Source organism: Ornithodoros turicata, chromosome 8 (assembly GCF_037126465.1).
Source record: "Ornithodoros turicata isolate Travis chromosome 8, ASM3712646v1, whole genome shotgun sequence".
Lineage (NCBI taxonomy): Eukaryota > Metazoa > Arthropoda > Arachnida > Ixodida > Argasidae > Ornithodoros > Ornithodoros turicata.
Window position 1 is genome coordinate 18,297,190 of NC_088208.1, and position 21,067 is coordinate 18,318,256.

Below are 21,067 nucleotides of genomic sequence, written 5' to 3' on the forward strand. Positions count from 1 at the left end.
GCCATCTCTACTATACACAAGTGCAAGTGTCCTTATACATGTTGAACCTGACCCTTTGTCATTTTTTTGTGTACTCATCAGTCCAAGTTGGTAATGTTAAAGTGAAAAGGGACGACGCCTTTCTTGAGACACTGATTCCAAAGATAGAATGGTTTTATTTTAAAGTTTACAAGGCAGAACTCATAAGTATGTACAGGTAAAGTATGTAATGCCTACTTATGTGACCCAGGAATTTTGTCTAATATACTGTGTGAGAAAGACCTGATGCTTTGTTATAAGGAAAAGGCACTGTGATAATATCTAGTCACTTTCTTTTGTTCACTAGTCAGTTATTTTGCCAATGTGCAATAAAGAACTTATTTTGTTAAAAGCAGTGTTGTCTTTGTTTGATTTCTATTTTACAGCAAGGCACACAATGGGTCAAGTACTGCTCGCGGCACAACTGTCTGAAATTCTCATTAAACGGTTGCCCGCCTCCTGAAGTGTTGTATCATTATGTTTGACAATGGCCATTACAAGGATATTTGTCGGAAGAAACAATCTTGCAACACCTGGAAATTGCACATAGATAAAAATTGTTCTGACGATTTCATACAGTTATGTCGCAAGCTGCAGATGGTGATTTACACGTGGAATGTCAACAATGGAAGGCAATGCTTTACACAACACTGTTCTCTTAAACAACAAGAATTAGCAGAGGCAGGCTGCCAACATGGACGAAACAAATATGTAAGCCTCCAGTTCCCAAAATCAATTAATAAACCGCCTCGGGAAAAGGTGCTGATGCCAGGAATCAAACCTACACCCTCCTGATTTCCGGTTAGGAGTGCTACTCTTAAACCATGACAGCGGGACTTTCTTCTGAGTTGGGGTGCCCAAGGGTACACGAGGCAGAAGGACAACAAATCAGGTTCTTTCCATTCTCACTCGTGCACTGATTCATACACGAGGCAGGGCAATATCTTGTGTAAATGACGAGAATTAGCAGAGGCAGGCCACAGACATGGACGACACAGAATCAGTTAAATTACATTGCCTTGACTAATGCTGCTTTACCTTGGACCAAGAAGATGACGCCCTGCCTCATGTCTGAATGTATGAGCGAATGAGAAAGATGTAACAGAGAATGGGAGGAATGTGATTGGTTGTCTGTCCCCCTCGTACTTGAAGCCTTCTAACTCAGGAGAATGTGCTGCTGTCGTGGTGCAACGGTGGCGTCCCTAACCAGAATTCAGGAAGGCCTAGGCTCAATTCCTGGCGTCAGCACTTTTCCCATGAGTCATATATTTCTCTGTTCTCTTTCTTCACAGATTTTTAAATATGTGCTTCTGCATGTTTGCAAGAACGCAGCATAGAGTTACTATTTTGTCCACATGATTTCTGAGCTCTTGGGGCAACTTTGCATTCAAGATGTTAAACATTTTGATTCTTTGAATGCAGCGTTCTACGTGAACGCGATGGGAAGCTATCTTGTAGGTACGTTCCACTTCTAAAGCTGTGAATTGCTCATTCATTCGAGCAAAAGGTGATTTCTCCAGCGTAACCTGGCGTGCATCTAGGTCACACCGGATATGGGGAAATCCTTTGTCAGCCATCACAAGATCATTGGGTTCGTGCAAGTCTAGCAATGCAGAGTTTGCTGTCATGTAAGTGTCACTTGAGCGCCCTCCAAAGACACGGGAAACAAATGATATGAAGCCGCAAGGGGTCACACAAACTAGGAATTTCAATGTGAAGTTGCTCTTGTAGCTGCTCCAGCAATTAACTTGTTCACTGATTCAGGGGGCTTTTCAATTGGCACTTCTGTACAATCTATGACTACCCTGCATGTTGGGTACTTCTCCCGAAAAGAATGGGGCATCGTCTCTTGCACTACCTCTCGTGGAAACCATATTAACCACCCTTGCGTCTTCGAATACAACGTGTCCAGAGTGGCATAGAATGTGCGGGAAGCTGTCGTGCGGTGTACTCTGAAAAGGGCACCCAGCGCAGCAAATGTCAGGGCATGTTTCATCTTCATTAAGAAAAGCAGAAGGCGACTCTCACGGCTGATGTCCATTGCACGTAGAGTCTTCACCTACACACACACAAAAAAAAGGAAAGAAAAAAGGAATACCAGTTAGCAGAGTGTAATTATTTCTCTTTGTATAACTGGAGAAGTATCCTAACTTCTTTGGGCTCGTATATTGGGTTCAATATAAATTTTGCTTTTGCTGGTATTACAAGGCCCTCGCACCTGTGTCAACAACCCCAGCAGAACTGCGAAGCAGGTAGGAGACACTCCTGTCAGGTCCTTTAGGACTTCAGCATGGTCGCTTTCAGATGTCACGGAGTCGTAGCCACGGAAGCCTCTGGGCTGAAACTGATCTGCATTTACGGTTCCAATGCCTTTTTCACATGTCTCTTTTGGGGACATCAGGAACGAGCTGCATTGTATAGATGCCTCAGAAACAGTCGCGATAAGTACACAACTGAGGAAAATACCAGTTGTGTTGCCACAACTTTCGTCTGTTTGTGTAGCAACCTAAAAGAGACAGGTTGATAGGTGCGTACATTTCACGCATGCCTTCAAGTATTTCCTTTTGTACATACCTCATGCATCTGGCCAGCATCTGCTTCACTCAGAAAAGATGACACCAACGTTTCATTGCATGGAGCCTCATCTGGTGTGTCACTGTAGCACATGGCGTCATCACTTCCATCTGCATTTGTCAAAATGGCATCATCAGCTCCATCTGCTTCATCTGTATTCGTCGAACGTACAGGAGTGTATGCCCGCTTTCTCCAGCTTTGTAGAAGAATCAAATTTTTGTCAAATTGGTTTAGTTCTGAATTCATGTAGCCGCCTTCACCGAAATTAAATATCCAAATGTTTGTGGAAGGAAACGAACAAAAATTTGTGAAATCACAAATGTGGCCCACCTATTGTAGCGGTTGCTTTTGTCCTGGACAATCGTGCTCACGTTGCGGTACGACGACGGAAAGATGGTCGGGGCGTAGGACGGAGAAGAAGGGTCTGTCGACGGTTTACCGCCAACAAAGTGAGTGCTGCATATCTTTGACCACACGGATGGTTGCCACTCAGTTCCATCGCCACTACAAAGAAGTTCTGCAATTTAAGCTCATAGCCTGTTACAGAGCGGTATGCGACATCTTGACACTCACTTGACACGACGTACGCTCCGAATCCACCGTTCTCTTTGATCTTGGAAGCACGGTCGCGTCGAAAACCGAAAAAACTTGGTTCCTGGCGGGCACTTCTTGTATCTGTTGCTACAATTTACGATGCAACAGTTTGTGCGAGACATTCCGAACGTTCCGCGTTGCTCCGGTTATCGCAAATACACACTGTTGTCTGTAGTGGGATCACAACGCCTACCTCCGCCTCCAGCCACGTGGTGGCGCTACTAGTTTGTCGCACATTTCCTATCACTACTGTCGGCGTACATCAAAGGCGTCATTCCAAGTCCGTCTTCTTCTAGCAATTCCTCAGCCATTTCCTCACCGTGCATCTCAGTGACCTTGTCCAATGTCTCTTCATCTGTCATCTGCTGCTATTTGCATAGGCGATCTTGAAACAGCATCACCGCTGAAGGGCACCAGTTGTCTGCAGTCTCAACACTGCGCCAGTTGTTCATGATATGGCATGAAGTGCGTGAGGTTTTGCTCTCAATGCATCGAAGAACCTGAGGACCCCATCATAATCGCTGTTTCCACCAATGCTAGCCAGAAACTTTGTAACCTCGCTCTCCGCTATATTTCCGTCTGTAATCTCCCTATCAAGAAAATGAGCTGCGAGAAACTCGGCAAATGTATTGTGCAGAAACACGGGAATCTCATTGCTGTGTCCTACCACCAATCCGTGTTTAAGGCCACCGTCAATGACACGTTTCATTAGTTTTCCATTAGGTTCGAGTTTCCGGAGCTCCTTTCCCGTTAGCAACGTGGTCAGCGATTCTTTTTTGAAAACGGCCTTGAGGCCGAGAAGACCATGGTTCTCGTAGAAAGTCGACCTCGCGTATTTATTCTCGTCCTGCACCCTAGTGATGCTTTTGTTTAAAACTGTCCCTCCTGTCAGTTTCTCCCGATAAATAGTATACTTCCTTTTGACCATCTTCTCATAGATGTCTAACATGCTGCATTGTTCTCCCAGTTCAAGTTTCAAATCTATGGGGTTTCCTTGTTGGATCTGCGGGAGTCGTTCTTCATAGATTTCTGCAATCATTTCAATCAGCAGCGGGTTGTTGGTGATCTTATTTTTCCCCTGCGAAGCAAATCCTCCTAAAAGTGCGCCCGCGAATGAATCCAATTTCTGATCACTGATTTTGCAATCATTTCGTTTCCAAAACTTTTTCAGAAATTGCACTTGTTCTTCATCTTTCAAACCGACAATTTCGAAAGCCATTGTGTGCAACTTGTTTTGCATTTCGAACTTTGAGCAATTCTGACTGAACAAAAATATTTTCGAAATCATAGTTTTTTGCAGGGTAATCACTAATTCTTGCAAACGTTCACAGGCTTGGGCGTCGACCTCGTCGTATGCGTCGAAAATGACGAATACCTTGAAAGGCCAGGCAGTAGAGATACTCCTCTGGAGAAGGTTGAACTCGAAGGTGTCCTCCTTTAAGCCGCATAATTGAGCAAGCATGATAACACCCATAGCGTTGCATTCACCAGGCTCAATCTCAAACTTTTGCAGGTCCACGTGGAGGACCCATGTCATTTTGTCCAGATCCTTAATATCCTTAGCCATACGCAATGACATGACACTTTTTCCAATTCCAGGATCGCCACAAATGACCACGACTTTATCAGGAAGGGTATCAAGCAACGCTTTCGAGTCAACCTCGCGTGCGCCAGAAATCGCTTCCAGGAGGGGTCCAAGAGGTCCATGAGATCTGACCCAGTGGAATTCTGAGCTTCGTGAATTGTACCGAAGAAGGTGGACCGTCTTTCCTTTGTAGCAGGCCCGTTGCGTAAGTGAATTGTAATCTTCTGTATTATCCAGCAGCACACATCTTTCGAAACGTTCCACTTGGCTGTGATGACGTCCATGGCACCCGTAAGGAACTGAACCATCGATGTCTTCGCCGCAGGAACTCATGATTGCAAATGCCTCGTTCGTCAAAGTATGTAACGCCGCACTAAGATCCACCTGAGTGGCACGTTTGCATGTGCGTTCAATGTAGTACCCAGCTATCTTTTCATTCAGCGTCTGGAGTTTCGGTCCCACTTTAATTTCTTTCTCCCGACATAACTTTACAAATGTGTTGTCGTCCAGTAGGTCCCAAAACGCGTTTCCAGTCTGTTCCTCTGCGCTGGCATGCCTTCTTTCACCACTTGATCTCATTACTTCATCAACTGATAGTTTGCCCGCCTCTTGAAACTGAATCGAAGAGGATTTCAACACGTCGCCTTTGCATTTATCTGTTACGTTGGCAAGCCCACAATTGGGCACATCAACGACCTGTGCCTCAATTTCACAATACTCATTAATGTCTTTCACGAACTTTTCGTGTTGCTCAGAATTTTCGGTCAAAATAATCACTTTGGTCTCCCTGATTTCAATTAATGATTTTAACAGTTCAAGCATCGCTTCTCGGGATCTTTTTCTCCTGGGATCTGGGTCATGTTTTGTGTCAGCCGACAGGACTACATAGGAACACTTGTTCTCTCGCAGCACCTTTTTCCGATCATCGTCCCACATCTTTTCCTCCAGGAATAGATACGACTCTCCTTTCAACCTAACAGCGTCGTTAATCATCACTTCGAGGAGGGCCAAGTTGGGAGCCCTAAGAACGAGAAGTGGGCGATCTTGCAAATCGAACTTCGTCTTAAACTCTATTTTCAGGTCTTCTGTCGCCTTGGCTTTGCCTAGTTGATCATTGTGTTTCTTTATGTGCTCTCTATCCTTTTCTGGACGATTTTTGGAGATGAACTCTTTCATATCTCGAATAATGTCGTCCTTAAAAAACTGGAAGAGTTCAGGAACTTGTTTCTGTAGAAGCTCTTGTTGTGGTGCCACGGTTGCCTCGCAAGTGTCGGGCTTCGGGAAACACATTGCGAGCATGTGGGGAACACGCACCACAAGCTCCTCTTCTTTATGAGTCTCGTTAAAGAATGCCTCTGCTATTCTAGTGTGGAGTTTATTTTTGTTAGCCTCGATTTCACTAAGAATGCGTAGGTAGCGGTCTCGGCGCACTGTGTCATCTTTCCTGTATGGCTTTCCACCATTTTCGTACACCATGTCCAGGGCAGCATGGCAAAACTCGTGAGCCATTGTTCCTAGAAGTTCATTGTCTTCCCTCTTTGCTGCAAGATAGATTTTTTCTTCTCGAAGCATAGTCAGACCCAAGGTAGTTTCGTAATCGCTCCCCAGTATGCAGTCTAAGTTCTCGCTCTGGAAGTCGAATATGATTTCTAACCACGGGGTCGTAGCAACAACCCGGAGAATGGTGTCCACCATAGGGATCTTGGTGAGTTTTTCATACAATTCTTTCACTTTGACTTCGAACCCGTCACTGCTCGTTTTGCTTGATGATTTGCTTACTAGTTGTTGAGCAACATCGCATTTGTGCAGAAGCAAGCCCAGTTGGTAAAGATACTCACGTTTCTCAAATATATTGAGGAGCGTGAAGTACTTTCCTTCGTCCTGCTTTTTCTTCTCGTTAACCCTGCAGTTACGGGACGTTAGCAGGGCACATATTTTAAGTAGTTTCTTCTCTAGCGCGTTACCCAAAGCTGATGTGTCAGTGCCCGGATTCAACCACTGCCTGAGATCTTTGTTCTCGTTCAGATATTTTTCCACCTCACCCAAGTCGCCTTTCTCGATGGCGTCATGCATCGCTTTCCGGATTGCTGCCGTCTCCTGGGACCTCTCCTTGCAGAGGCTACTATCAGACGTTTTCCTCGCTTCATCCATCGTTCCCCCGATCTGATGGGTCCTGTAAGCATATCACAGAACGTATATCTCTTGTAAACGAACCAGTCAGAACAAGAATAAGTTCACGCTATTCATCTGGCAATACAGTTATCCCCCTTCTCAGATGCCCGACGAGGTCTTTCTGGTTGGATTTACATTAAGCACAATAGGAGCAATAAAAAATCCATCCTTCGTTAAACGCTTGTTTGAATATGATTTGTTCCCCAAACGGGGGGGGGGGGGTATATTTATTAGACCACTGGAAAAACGGGCGGAAAAGTCAGCCAAACAGGACGTCGGCTTGTCATTCCGCAAAGGAAGAAAAAAAAACACATGACAGAAGAATAAAATCCCCAAACGATTGCCGCACTTGCCAAGGTTGACTGGCCTCGCTGACTCAGTTGGTCGCGTGTTCATGTGCTGATCCTAAGGTTGCGTATTCAAACCCGGCTGGTCACATCAATAATATGTTGACAGGGTACAAGTTGCTCTAAAGTGTGACTTCAGCACAAAATTACGAAAAAGGTTGTGTTTAGTTTCGCAACCTCTGGGACATCAGGAACATGTGTACGAAAAACTGCTCCCATTTTATTCGCACGAATGTATTATGAAACGACCATGTCGACTTCGTGAGGCGCGAGGGCACTGAAAGCAAGAGGGGTCTACTGCTGTGTACTGAAAGGGAGTCGGACCAATAGTGGGGTCTGCATACACCTGAGACTCCGCCCACTTTCTGTGGTGTCTAGCCAATCACAGCTCGGAAGACAGGCCCCATTCCCCATCATTACAGGCCATCGAGTACGTGTACCTCACCCTCTATACAGCTCACTAGAAATCAAAACGCCCCACCCACCCCCCACCCCAATCCTGGTCCACGAAGCGAGACAAAGCTCATGAGCACGCCGGTCTTATGTGCACCGCGCTTTGGACTTCCTTGTGGTAAGCGGCAAACGTTCCATTTTCTTTTTTTCTTTTTTTTTTTGTCGTAGATTAGGAGGCTTTTCGAAACCCATCACACAGGGCGTTTTACCTAACGTGATAAAAAATTCTAACTGGCGATGTATTCGCCGGAGGACTGTGGGACTTTCGGCAATGGATCCTTTTCACAATGGCCTATGCGCATGCGTATGACTTTGTGGCGCCGGAGATGATTATCTCCGCCTTCACTAGATGGCGCACTATGGGGACGACAGACAGAGCCGTTTATAGAGAGAGTTTGGCCATTAGGAGGAGCCTAACTGAAAGCGCGTCATGCGACGTCACGGCTGAACGGCCTACCCCGTCGTTCTCTATTGTTCTCCAGCCGTCAACAGGTCGCAGACGCCATATTGATGCTGATCGTTGTTTACAATCCAAGGAGAGAAGACACGTGCGTACTTCTTGCTTCGAAAGCCTTTCGAACCTTGAACTCTTTGTTTGGCAACAAAGCCCCACTTATCACTGGCGCCAGTGGGTCATAAGCCGAGTATTCCTGTAGACTGCATTGAACACGGCCACGAAGGAGCCGACCAGCTGGCGGACAGCATCAATATGGCGCGGACTAGATGGCTGATAAGCGGATTCCGCTCGGATTCAGGCTTTCGCAACGACGACTCTGACGTCGAAAATAAGCTCCTCCCATGAGGCGGCAAAAGATCAAAGAAAGGCCAAACTCTCCCTATAAATGGCTCTGACGACAGAAGTGGGGACCTGTGGCGAGACCGCACCACCGTGGAGAAGTTTTGGTCCTTTGTGCTATCCACGTGGATTTGTTTTGACGCGCGTCGAGCATGGTTCGTTGGAGAGTCGCTAGGATACACTCTTAACTCGGTACCCTTTAGTAAAGGGTAAAAAATCGCAATATTTTACCCTCTATTTCAGAAGCTACCAGGTACCCTCTGAGCGACCCCTTTTATAAAAGTTACAAGGAAACCCACTAATTAGAGGTTACGGCCTTCAATCCAGCACCTGCCCGTAAAGGTTACGCCAACGTGCGGCTTTTTATACAGGATGTTCATTTTTATTCGCAACAGAGTAGCGCTCATTTGGCAGGTGGGTTATGTGAATTTTTGCTAATTAATCGATCCGTAGTTACAAATACATGCGTCAGGAAATGTCGGAAATGTTTGTAACTACGGATGGGTTAATTTGCGAAAATTAACACAACCCACCTGTCAAATGAGCGCTGCTATGATGCGAATAAAAACAAACATCCTGTGCGTGGGATATGGACAGACATTTACAGAACACACCAAGGTACCAAAATGCACGAGCAGAAAAGGAGATCTTGCACATATGTATACTACAAAAACAGAAGTCTATCTAGAGGTGACACATTGTGCACAAGTGCGATTCTGATGTGAGGAGGAACCATGATCGCTTTACCAAAGGTATGTGGAAAAAAGAACTATCTTCTAAGTGAGAAGCAATGCATAAAAGTGCGAGGAAGCCAGTCAAAATAACTGACCTATGTTTGCTAAGCTGAACAGACCCAACGAAATGGAAATTGCAGCAGAAAAAAATTTATTCCACATTCGTGTTGCAGAGGCGAGCGCAAAGGGCAATACAGTATTACATAAAACGCACACAATCTTGAGGAGTATGAGTGTACAGTAACGCAGGAGACACTACATTACTGCGTTATCAGCGTTGGAGGCGCTCTGGGACGAGTTTGTGAGGTACTGCATTTTGCGCTGGTTGACGGTATGTGAACCTGCATGTAGGATCCTGGGAACAAAAGTTTGGGTAATGAGAGTAACATTTACGGAACCATTCAAATCCGTACAAAGCACAAGGTACGCTGAGAGAGCAGCATAAATGCGGGAAGGCGTTCACTCCGCGATTGAGCCTTAGAATATCGTAAGAATACAACAAGTAGGAAGCTGCGAATTATATATCTGGATGCATATATCCACAGCTCGCAAAATGCACGCCGGTGTATTGACTTGGCGACCAAGTAAGAGAAGAAAAGTAGCAAGCGTTAGTGGCGTTCATATGCAGGACCGCAAAACGCTTGCCATAATCACAACAAACATGCGCTAAGAGCTCTTGCTATCAAAATAACGCACGTACCTAGCACAAAATGTACACTTACCCAGTGTATGAAGTGTGTGAATTAGGGCTGCGGTGGATGACGTTCGTTTTCGGTTATATATTCTTTGCAGTCTTCGCACTCACTACAGTTTCCCCTGAGAACACCGAAAATATCCTTGTTTGCTAGCGACACCTAGCTTTTCCGTTGTTCCTGACGATACTATGATAAACGCGAGGAAAACCACTGATTAAAACACATTACACTTGTTAACGGACGGACGACGAGCGTTAAGCGTTTCAAGGAAACCGCTCTCAGTGCGGACAGACCTAGACCGCCGCTCGGCTACGCAGCGAAATCGGAAATGTTGGTGGTTGCGGCATTGACAATGGTTTTTCACCCTTTAGGAAGAAACATACTAACAGTATTCCAGACTGCGAACTTATACTCTGTGTGCATACAGCATTGATAACATGCAGTCGACGTATAGATGACGCTGAAACAGATAAAAAATAACAGCGTAGATTCGCAACTGTCGTCTCGAATGGGAGGCTGAAACGCGGCATTATGCTGCAAAACAGAAGGAAAACAAACGATAAGAAACTAACAAAGAAATTATCGTTGGAGATATCGCTTAGAAGTTACAGTGCCGGAGTAGAGGGTACATTTATAAGTTACAACAAGCTGTTTTTGTTTTTTCCGAGATGTAACTTCTATTCGTGTTGTGAAGACATGACCTTGGTCGCTTTTAACCTCTAAATATACGTTACAGTGGTGTAACCTGTAAGAAATCTCGAAATCTACGTCTATATAGAAGTTACCGTATTACCGCGTATTATCCGGCATGCCGGATTAAAGCGAGGTTGACCTGCATGCCGGGAAACCCCGTATTTCCCGGCATGCCGGCAAATGCGAGAATCGGGGACGTAGTCTTCCAGGAGTCAACCGAGGTCCTTCACAACAGTTCAATGACACACGCGGGGAAAGTCCAGGGAAGGATGACGTCACGGAACGAACGCTGGTTCTTGCTCTACTGTTCCCTCCGGAGGATGAAAGCCCATTCATTGTGCTAATATTATCTTCACTGGACAATCTTGACCTGCTTACGGCCGCTTGGGTCTTGCTCTGGCATTACTGAGCCTGCCACCATGGATGAAGGTCCGACTCCGGCTCGTACGCACACGCGTAGTTACACGATCTCGTTCAAACTGGACGTGCTGAAGAAGCTGTCCGAACTTCATGGTAACATCAGCGCAACAGCACGATTTTTCTGCATTCCTCGTTCGTGCGTGCAGGACTGGTTGAGGCAGCAGGACAAGCTCGAAGCGTGCAGGACCGACGACGACTTGGTCATCAGGAAACGTAGGTGCATACCTTCTTCCGAGGACACCGCAAAGAAACGTGCAAGGTACCCTGCGATGGAGGAAAGCCTTGCTAGCTGGATATCCGAAGAACGAAAGCAAGGTATTCCTGTTTCTGCATCCCACATCAAGGCGCGGGCCGAAGACTTACTAAGCAAGAGCGACGGTGCAACGAACTTCAAGGCAAGCAATGGTTGGTTGGAAAGGTTCACCAAAAGGTACAAAGTTGTCAACAGGTCAGTCACCAGTGTTGGGCAAAAGGTTCCGGACAATGCGCGTGAGCTGTGCCATTGTTTTTTCAAGTTTCACGAATCAGTAATTGGAGGAATTGAACTGAAGAACATTGGAAACATGGACGAGACGCCGATGTATTTTGACTTGCCACAGAATAAGACGTACGACTTTAAGGGAGTCAAGCACGTAACATGCAGGACAACCGGCAAGGACAAGCTTCGATACACTGTTGTTCTCAGCGCAATGGCCGATGGTACAAAACTGAAGCCGATGATAATATTCAAAGGACTCAAGAACGTGCCAAAGGTTGACTTCCCTAAAGAAATTGTTGTTTCCGTGGCAATGAAAGGGAGCATGACTGCTGAGCTTATGAACACCTACAAGCAAAAGGTCTGGGCTGCACGACCGGGTGCCTTCTTCAAACCCAAATCAGTGCTGGTGATGGACAGTGAGCCAGCGCATCTGAAGACTACAACAAAATCAAGCTTCAAGCAGCATTACGCCACCTGCCTCTCGATTATTCCTGGTGGACTCACACCACTTCTTCAGCCTGCCGACGTAGCTTGGAATCGCAACTTCAAGACAGCGATGAGGAGCCTGTGGACGGAATGGTTGAGGAATGGAGAAGTGGAGCACACGAAGTCGGGAAAACGCCGCTCCGCTTCATATGCCACCATTGCACAATGGGTCAAAGAGGCATGGAGTCAAGTTCCCGAGGAGCTGATTCGTCCATCTTTTATCAAGTGTGGACTTGTGGCAGAAACAGACTCCAGTAGTCTACATGGACGTTTAGCTGATGTTCTGACGACGGGCACGATGGAGCCCAGCCCGATCCACGACGAAGAAAACGGGTCTGGACTCACTGACGCGGAAAGTTGCGATTCTTCTAATGACGAGGACATAAATGCCTTATAAGTTTGTTGTACTATTGCATATAGCCTTCTGTTTGTGATAGCATGTCGTTGTACAATAAAGGTTTTGTAAGAATTACTTGTCTCAGTCATTCTGTACCACGTGCCGGCGACCTCGTTTAATCCGGCATGCCGGGATAGACCAGGCAGGCAGATCGCGAAAGTTGGTCGACCTCGGAAAATCCGGCATGCCGGATAATACGCGGTAATACGGTACATGTTTGTAAAAGTTACAATAAAAGGTACGGGTTTAAGAGTGTACGACGCGTATTTGATGAAGGTCCATTACCTTCTCGAAATTTTTGCCGTAGCCAAGGAAGGCCTCGAACAATTTTGAATTGAAGGAAATTTATCTCCTACTATTGAATTTTGAAAATTGCCAAGTCAACCTAACTTTTTTCACACAAGTCCTCCAGGAATAATCACAAAACCTCCCCCATCCCCCACCCCAAACACTACGCACAGTATCACAACCGAAATAGTCAAAAAGATAAAATAGTAGAATTAGTAATATTTCTGCTTGAGCCGCGCCTGCTCGATTATCGCAAATAAGAGCGTCCGGGAGAGTCGGGGAGAAGAGGAAGTGTTCCCGCCTCTTGTTTTACCTTTCTGTCCCCTACTTTGACTTTGATGCTGGTGACAGCTGTGTTATCACAAAGAAAACAAAACAACCGCCTTATCACAATGAAGGCTAGAGGCGGGACACTTTCTTCTCCAGACGCACCCCTGTCACGCGCTTATTTGCGAAAATCAAACAGGCGGAGCTATAGTACAATTTTTAATAATTTTCTTTCTACTAATTCGGTTGCAATACTGAGCATCGTTTTTGTTCGGTCTGTGGTTATCCATGGATGACTTCAAATTTCTGTAAAAAAAAAAAAAAAAAAAAAGTGAGGTTCGCTTGGCAATTCTCAGAGTTCGTTTGACAAAACTAAATTTCTCTCAATTGGGAATTGTCCAAAGCCTTCTTAAATGGCGGCAAAAGTTTCCAGAAAGTAATTGCCGAAAGTCCAACAATCCTCCGGCGAGTACATCGCCAGTTAGAATTTTTTATCACTGTAGGTGAAACACCCTGTATATCACGGAGCAGTGTATTTATAATGACAGAGGGCACGGGGTTGAAGGATTAAAACTGGACGCAGTTCGTAAAGTAGAAAACAGGGACTAGTGTACCGGGGGGTGGGGGGGCGGGGGTGGCGAGTAGTAATGGGAACGTGCTCATTGCGCAGCGGGAGCATCGTGCTTCCCTCTATCCAATAGGATTGGTTTTGTCGACGTACCAAACATCTCGACACTAACGAACATTGCCTCCCTGGTGGTGTTTTCCGGACCCTCCAAACCCTTCAGACCACCGTTTCTGCTCTTTTTTCTCTGTCGAACATTGTCATTCGTCAACCGCTTGCTGGACATTTAATGCGCATCGGTGATTTCCTGTTCACAATCTCGTCATTCCAGCGTTTCGCGGTGTAGCAATTCTTTGGTAGCTTCCGCACTTTGTCGGTGTTCAAAGTACACGCTTCCACACGCAGGAAGATTTACCCACAGCATGTCAAGCCGTGACATCGGCAAGTCATCCAGGAACACTGCGATGTGCCGGCCAGGAGCGCTGTCAGATTCCTATCACTAGAAGTGTGAAGTTCGTATTTCCAAGAAGTTAAGTTACAATTAGTTGACCTAAGTACCCACAGAAATGATTTATCCATCAAAAATTTTATATAGTGTGTAACGAGCGAGGAATTTAGCGTAGACGATGGATGTGAAGATTTCTTCCTGTCAAAGCCCCTAGTGTCAGCTATGCTGTGATAATAAATCATAAGTAACATAATAAGTAATAAATCATGGGCAACACCACCGTTAGTGGGAAGTGTAATATTTCACGTCATCATGCAGATGACTGGGCTATTCAGGAGTAACTAAATTGCGTATTATATAACGGAACGGTAAATATAACGAAGTTAAATTTAATCGTCACTGTAAAAGCTACATCTGCTCAAGTAACTTGTGCAGCTGTTGTTATACCACATCCACCTCTTTTCATCAAAAAAACGTGATTACCACCATTGGAAGATATTTATTAGATGTAAAAGTAGAACTAATCCTGTAGCAGAAAACTGGTTTACCCAGAATACCGTGCACGGGGGTGTTGCCAAAAAAAAAAAAAAAAAAAAACAGAGAGAGAGTGAGAAAACGGACAAAATATGGAGGGGAGGTCATAATTACAGTTGCTTCATCACTATGGTTTGTGGTTTTGGGCATTTGCCGAAAAATGTCGAGAAACATACCCCTCAATCAAATTTGAATTACAGTTTATCGCTTTGGTGCCAATGGTACATCGATCGCCACACTGCAGTTTAATGGGCTGGTGCACACGCTTTTATGAATCTTATTTAACTTACAACGGCAAGCCCTTACCCGATCACCACCACGACCCACCACACGTTATTTAACTTCTGCCTCAAGCGCAGCGGATCGGTGCATTTTCCGATTACTTTCTGCCGCATTTGTGCCACATGTACAAGCACCAGCATATGACAGCTTTAAATGGGCTTTGCAAACACATTTAGGAATTTTAACCTCTTCCAGAAGCAGAGCACATCAATGTAATTTAGACACTGGTTACCACGTTGTGGCCAGTGGTACACCAGCATATGGCGGTTTAAAGGGGCTGTGCACGCAATTTTTGCAATTTCAACTTCTGTCACAAGCACAGGAGAGCAATGTAACCTGAATTAATGTTGCTCGCTTTGGTGCACACGATAAAACCACCAGCATAATGCAGTTGAAATGGGCAGTGCATGCGCTTTTAAGAATTTAATGTAACTCCTGCGATAAGCACATCGGAGCAATAAAATTTGAATTACTGTGCAATGCTTTGGTGCCAGGCTTACAACTACACGCATATTGCGGTTTTAAGCGGCATTGCATGCAAAATTATGGATTTTCGTGCAGGTGCTACAACCACCGATTTTTTTTTTCCTCTCAAGTGGTGTTACACGAGACTTTGGGGGGAATTCTGTTGAGCTTGTTGAAAGGGCACAAAAGTGTGAAAATATTGGGGTAGAAAACATGCCGTTACTTTGGCAATTTGTAAGCGATAGAACCAGCAGGGCCCGCTTGCACGAAACAACTCTCTGTACGGCCCTAACTTACGGCAGGCTGTGATTGGTGGAACGAACTTCAAAAGCTCCTTCTCGGAAAACACTGCTTCATTTTGCGTTTAGACCAACCAGCGATCGCGATGAGCGGAGCTGTCGTCTGCTTCTGGTATCACCCCATGGAATCTTGCGAATCCACAAGAGCGAGCGATTGTTTCATTTTCACTCTCATACACGTATAAGACGGTATTATTTGTACTTTTTGCAAATAAAGGAACCTCACACTACCTACTGTCTCTTCCGTATGTCTCCCGTTGATGATGTCACCCGCTGTGATAAAAAGTTTCCAGTAGCCAGGAACTGCAGCGTCAGCAGCATTTGTAGCGACGACGGGAGAAACTGGCTCCGACGGATCGCAGGCTCGATGTCGGGAGCAACGAGGGATGTTATGAAAAGTATTCCATTCGAAAGCTCTTTCGAATATCTCTCACAGCTTTGCCACAAACTCGTCCATTCGACCTACGGAGGGGATGGATGGCCACCTAGCCTGCAAGAAAGGATATAGAAAGTTAGAATTCAGGCAACTATAAGTATAATTATTGTAGTATTCGGTTAAACAGCATTACTTACAGCGTTACTTCTTTTTTTTTCAGACATTTTATCGAGATTCCATTCTTTCCACCGCATGTTCGTCCAGGTTTCCTTCGCCATATTGAAAACCGATAAGCTCCAACCCCCCAAACCCCCCCGAAAACCCCCAAAGCTCGGCGCACGTTTTTGGCGCAGGGCGGAGTCACCTGCATCGCAGTATGACATACTGGAGTAGAGATAGGGGCCAAGAAGGTTACTTCATCATGACGTAGGAAAACCGAGAATTCATCCTTATCCTGTCACTTTGTAACTTCAAGGTAGGTTGGTAAGGTAACTCGTAAGAAAGTGACACAGGCGGGGTGCTGAGCCTGTCACCATTTTCATGTCGACCATAGGGACGGAATTACGAACTTCGTGTTTTACCCCAGTAATCATGGTAACGCTGACACTTCGCGTGGGACAGTACCAAAAGGAGCTTGCAAGAAGAATCCGGGAAGAGTGTAAGCGGCATTTTAGTGATTAGGAATACAAACTGTCTAGTCACAGCTAGAGTCACGAAATAAGCTTCGCTTCAGAGTATCGACACTGAGGTCCAAGGGGGAGCAGCAGCGCCATTTTGTTTCCGCACCACACTGGTATCATCCCCAGTTGACGATCAGAGACGGCTAACATAATGCTTCCTGTGGGAGAGAGAAGCGTGTACGACTGTTGTGTGATAATCCATGTATTGTCAACCAGGGCCTTCTGAGGATATTAAGGTGAGCTCAAGGCCGTGAACTGCCGCTTGCAAACGAGAGGAACATTTCACCGGCGCACGATAGATGGCATCGTGCGCTAAAGTGCGCAGTACGCGGAAACAAGATGGCGCATGCTCGCTCTTAGCAGTCAGTGTCGATACTCTGAAGCGTAGCATATTTAGTGACTACAGTCTCAGCCTCAAAGCTCCACGCAACCCTGAACGATGATTTCCCCTAGCCAATATGGTGACCGCTCGCAGCTGTCTGCGTATGCGCATACGGAAAGGGATTGTTATCTCCCTCGTGAATCTATTCGCAATATTCACAATGGGACCACAATCATGAAACAATGCCTCACAACCACACGAGCCACAGTGGCATTATGGCTCCCTCGAACCACCCCGCTAACCCTCTTGAACATCCATTGGTGCCAATTAACCACGACAACTAAGCCACGATTTCTTGAACTGCTTGGCGCCTCACAGTAGACTAACTCAATCACTTACTTTACATGTCTTCAGCTGTGACATCTGCTTCAAAATTCTGCCAGGTGTTGTTAACTTCAAAGAAGAGCCGTGTATCTGTCGGTCATGCCACTGCGCAACTGAAAAAGCATACTTCCCAGGAAAGTAGCCAATAGCGGCGACGGCAACGCATGTAGATAACGGACAGCTATCTGTCCACTCTGTGTAGTTCTACCTCGATGCTTCGAGTGTCTTGTTTTCCAAGAAAAGATATCAGACGTGTGACGTAGTTTGTTGCAACCAGGCAAACGTTTTGATGCAACAAGGTGATGAGTAAATGTTGTGCAAAATAAAGGGTCTCGGCCATGTTATTTTTACATCGATCTAACCACATCGGTACTACTGCCTCGGATGGCCAATACGCTCGTCGCATTACGTCCCGAAAGGTCCTCGTCCCTTTCTTTTTTATCCATTTCTTGTCGGCTCACGCGCGCGCGCCACTCATCTGCCGTGTCAAGTCAAGTGCCAGTAGAGTAGGCTACCTCACGACGTTCTCCCATTCCCAAGTTTGGAGGATATTTCAAAGGTGTGCGGAATAAAGACCTCTTGTGCGCCGAGGGCCGCCTGCGCGTGGTGCTCTTTCGCGGGAGTTTATTTTATTCGTTGCAGAACACGTCACAGCTCACAAAAAAAAAAGAGGGAGGTCACTTCAGTGCTCCTCTAATGTGCTCTAGAAACAACCTAGAAAAAGAAATCCAGACCCATTGCACGAAATAAGCATGATCACATATAAAAAAGTGACAGTTCTCAGATGAGAATACCATGATACACCATACCCAATGAAAGGAAAAGTGACGTTAAAATTCAGTTGTGCAGTCTCGCGATATATGTTCGCGTACATGCCCAACTACGGACAGCGTTGTCAAGCCGGCTCGGGCTTTCGGGTGAGCCAGGGCCCGTGCAGTGCTCTAGTCCGTACATTCCCTATTAGAACTTCCCAAAACTTTCTTAAGTGTCATACACAGAATTTTTTTTAAAGTTGAAAACAGTATTAATGCCGAATAGAAGACATTCAGACAGCCAAATCTATTGCATGTGTATCATGCTAATACCACGTCATACTAAATTTTCCTCTAACAACAAAACGTGTTCTGCGCATGGTTGGGGTAGGAATCAGCGTAGGGGCGTATCTAGGGTGTGGCAAGTGGGAATACTCGCGATGCACGCCACTTGAGGGAGCCGCTGTGTGAGGACACAGTGTTGCCACACCTACAGATTTATCATGAGATCTACCTACTTTTTGAAAAATCTACAGATCTACAGAGATTTCCGAAAATCTCATAATTTTTTTGCTCCAACGAATGAGTCAGTCGACCCAGTGTTTCGCATCAGTGCACAAAACGACGTCAATGAAAAATGTCACCAGAACGCGGGATTGAGTGTTTTACTGACTATTTTTTAGAATATTTTCCACAGTTAATTTGACGAAAACGCAGCAAAGAAACAGCCTCTCAACGACCACCAACTGACCCCCTGCACACAAAACGCATGCTGTTGGGTCAAACTGCTTCGCCTTCGCCGTTGGCAAGGGATTCCCAGGGAACACATGGTAGTCTACTAGACGTCCAGACGTGTTCTAACACTAGACTTTAGGGATAGTGCCCAAACTAGACGTCTAAAAGTCTTACCATTACTTAGACGTCTAAAATTAGTGATTTACTAGACATCTGGTGGACATTTAGTAATTGACGTCTAATTGTAGACGTCTTGTAGCTGGCCTTGTATATACCACATATTAGAAATCATCTAGATTTTGTCTTATTAGGTTTTTAAGAGGTGTGAACACACACACATCAAATAGAGTCGCTAAATTATCAAGAGGTGGTTCTAAACTTAGCCTTCAGACTTACAAATCTCAAGTTCAATTGTTACAAAACATACATATTACATTGTTACAAAACATACATGTTACATATGTAGGAAACTGAATTACTTGATGGCAGAGTTAACATAACTGTGTTGTTCAAGTTGTCCGTGAACCGGCCTTGGTGGCTGAGTTTGTAGTGTGTTCGCCTTCTGATCCCGAGATCGCCGGCTCGAACCCGGCCAAAAACACCAGCAACTTAGTGCCAAGATACAAGTTTCTTAGACATGCCATCTTCTGCAAGGGACAATAAATACGGCGTGTTGTGTGACACTCAGGTGGTAAATCCACAGACCGACTGCTGTGACGTCGCTCATGATCTCAGTTGTCTCGCAATGTAAACCCCAATTATTATTAAGTCTTCCATCCTGGTATCTGTCCACAAGAGTCACCACAAGAAATCTAAAAAATGTAGCCAAATGCAGAAAGAGAACTGGAATTAGGAGGGTCATCCAAAAATAAGTTTCCCCGATATTTGTTATTCAAAGGAAACACCACTAGGACAAACTGAGTGGTGTAGTAGTTGGGTGTGACATCCCGGCACTGCAGACGTTGGTTAATGGAGTGCCGTTCACCTATGTGTCAGGAATTCAAGTATGGATGTAATATTTCCGAGTACGTCTGACTATCCTAGGCAGTAAGAGCTATCCTACTTTTCGTTAAAGAAAAAAGAGTGCTTTAGAGAATATCCACTGACAGTTAACACCTGTTTATACAAAACACTTTACAGGCATTGAAATGGTGTGTCCTCTATACAGGGTCGTGGTCGTTGTGTGCAACTTGTAGATTACCTCACACGCACAATCACAGTAAATGCAGTACATCTATGTACTGCAAGATCCTGGGAAAGCTTCAAACTACAATGAAACAAAAAAGCACAGGACTTGGAAGGGTGTAGCGTACCACGTCAACGCTGTCTGCACTCGACTTCGAAGACTCGGGATTTGTTACAGAAATTCATCTGAAATTTGCCAAAGAGAGAAAACGTACACAAGTGAGCTGGTGCAACGCAGAAGTAGGCAGCATCACCTTGAGCATGAGGAGAATGAAGTATACAGGAGACTCACAAACGTGACTTTCCTTTTTGTGAGCTTCCTGTATACTTCGTTCTCCTCGTGCTCAAGGTGATGATTCCTATTTCAATGTAAATTTGCCCAATTTACTTTTCCATCTTCCTCTCAAAGCGCCCCTCGGCAGTTACCAATTCGCAAGTGATCATGAAACACAAATTCATCAGGTGAAATGCAAAGAGAATGCCTCACTGTGTAAACAGGACATAGCATGGCACAGACAATACAGTATTGAATACTTGATATCACAGTACCGAAAATGTTCAGCTAAATAAAGTGACTATATTAGGCAGTAACGTTGAGCTCTAATCTGTACATAAATTTTTTCAATGTTGTGCTATAGATTTATTATTTTGTTCACAGCAGAGGAACTTTTGTTGGATGATCCTCATACATGAAGGAAATTCCTTATTCTCTTACTTTCCATCACACGTGTGTAAAGCAGCAAGTAGAATCTGTTTGCAAATGATCATACTGAGGTAATAAAAGTGGACTCTGCAACAACCTTCAGAAACTATGCATGAATGGACCGCATTAACTTTGTCCAATTATATTATGACCAAATGGATAGTATGTAGTCTTTCATGCTATGTGAGTTGTATGCCCATATATTGTAACAAAAGATCAGTCAGATGAAGGCAGTCTGACTGAGGTACGTAGATAATTTAAATAATGTCCATACATATGATGATCCGAGTTTTTTTTTTGGCTCACTGACATGCATATATATAGCATCCACAACTAGAAG

The 21,067-nt window shown here is 45.1% G+C and overlaps 3 protein-coding genes across 11 annotated transcripts in view; all 3 read right to left on the minus strand.

The window, feature by feature from the left end:
* LOC135366588 (uncharacterized) overlaps positions 1-21,067 on the minus strand; it is an 83,109-nt gene that overhangs the window by 9,052 nt on the left and 52,990 nt on the right. The gene's annotated exons all lie outside the window — the stretch shown is intronic.
* Positions 1,685-3,313, minus strand: LOC135366593 (uncharacterized). Its single transcript, XM_064599368.1, has 5 exons — positions 3,166-3,313; positions 2,923-3,096; positions 2,593-2,788; positions 2,237-2,524; positions 1,685-2,077 (listed from the first exon to the last, which is right to left on the minus strand). The coding sequence occupies exons 1-5, from the start codon at positions 3,306-3,308 to the stop codon at positions 1,727-1,729; spliced, it is 1,152 nt and encodes a 383-aa protein (XP_064455438.1). The 5' UTR covers positions 3,309-3,313; the 3' UTR covers positions 1,685-1,726.
* On the minus strand, positions 3,626-20,310 carry LOC135366589 (uncharacterized). 2 transcript variants are annotated; one of them, XM_064599362.1, is made up of 3 exons: positions 17,368-20,310; positions 15,826-16,080; positions 3,626-6,944 (listed from the first exon to the last, which is right to left on the minus strand). In XM_064599362.1, the coding sequence occupies exons 2-3, from the start codon at positions 15,909-15,911 to the stop codon at positions 3,635-3,637; spliced, it is 3,396 nt and encodes a 1,131-aa protein (XP_064455432.1). In that variant the 5' UTR covers positions 15,912-16,080; positions 17,368-20,310; the 3' UTR covers positions 3,626-3,634. The 2 variants fall into 2 exon arrangements, with proteins under 2 accessions (XP_064455432.1, XP_064455433.1); XM_064599363.1 differs by lacking the exon at positions 17,368-20,310 and having other exon boundaries at positions 15,822-15,911.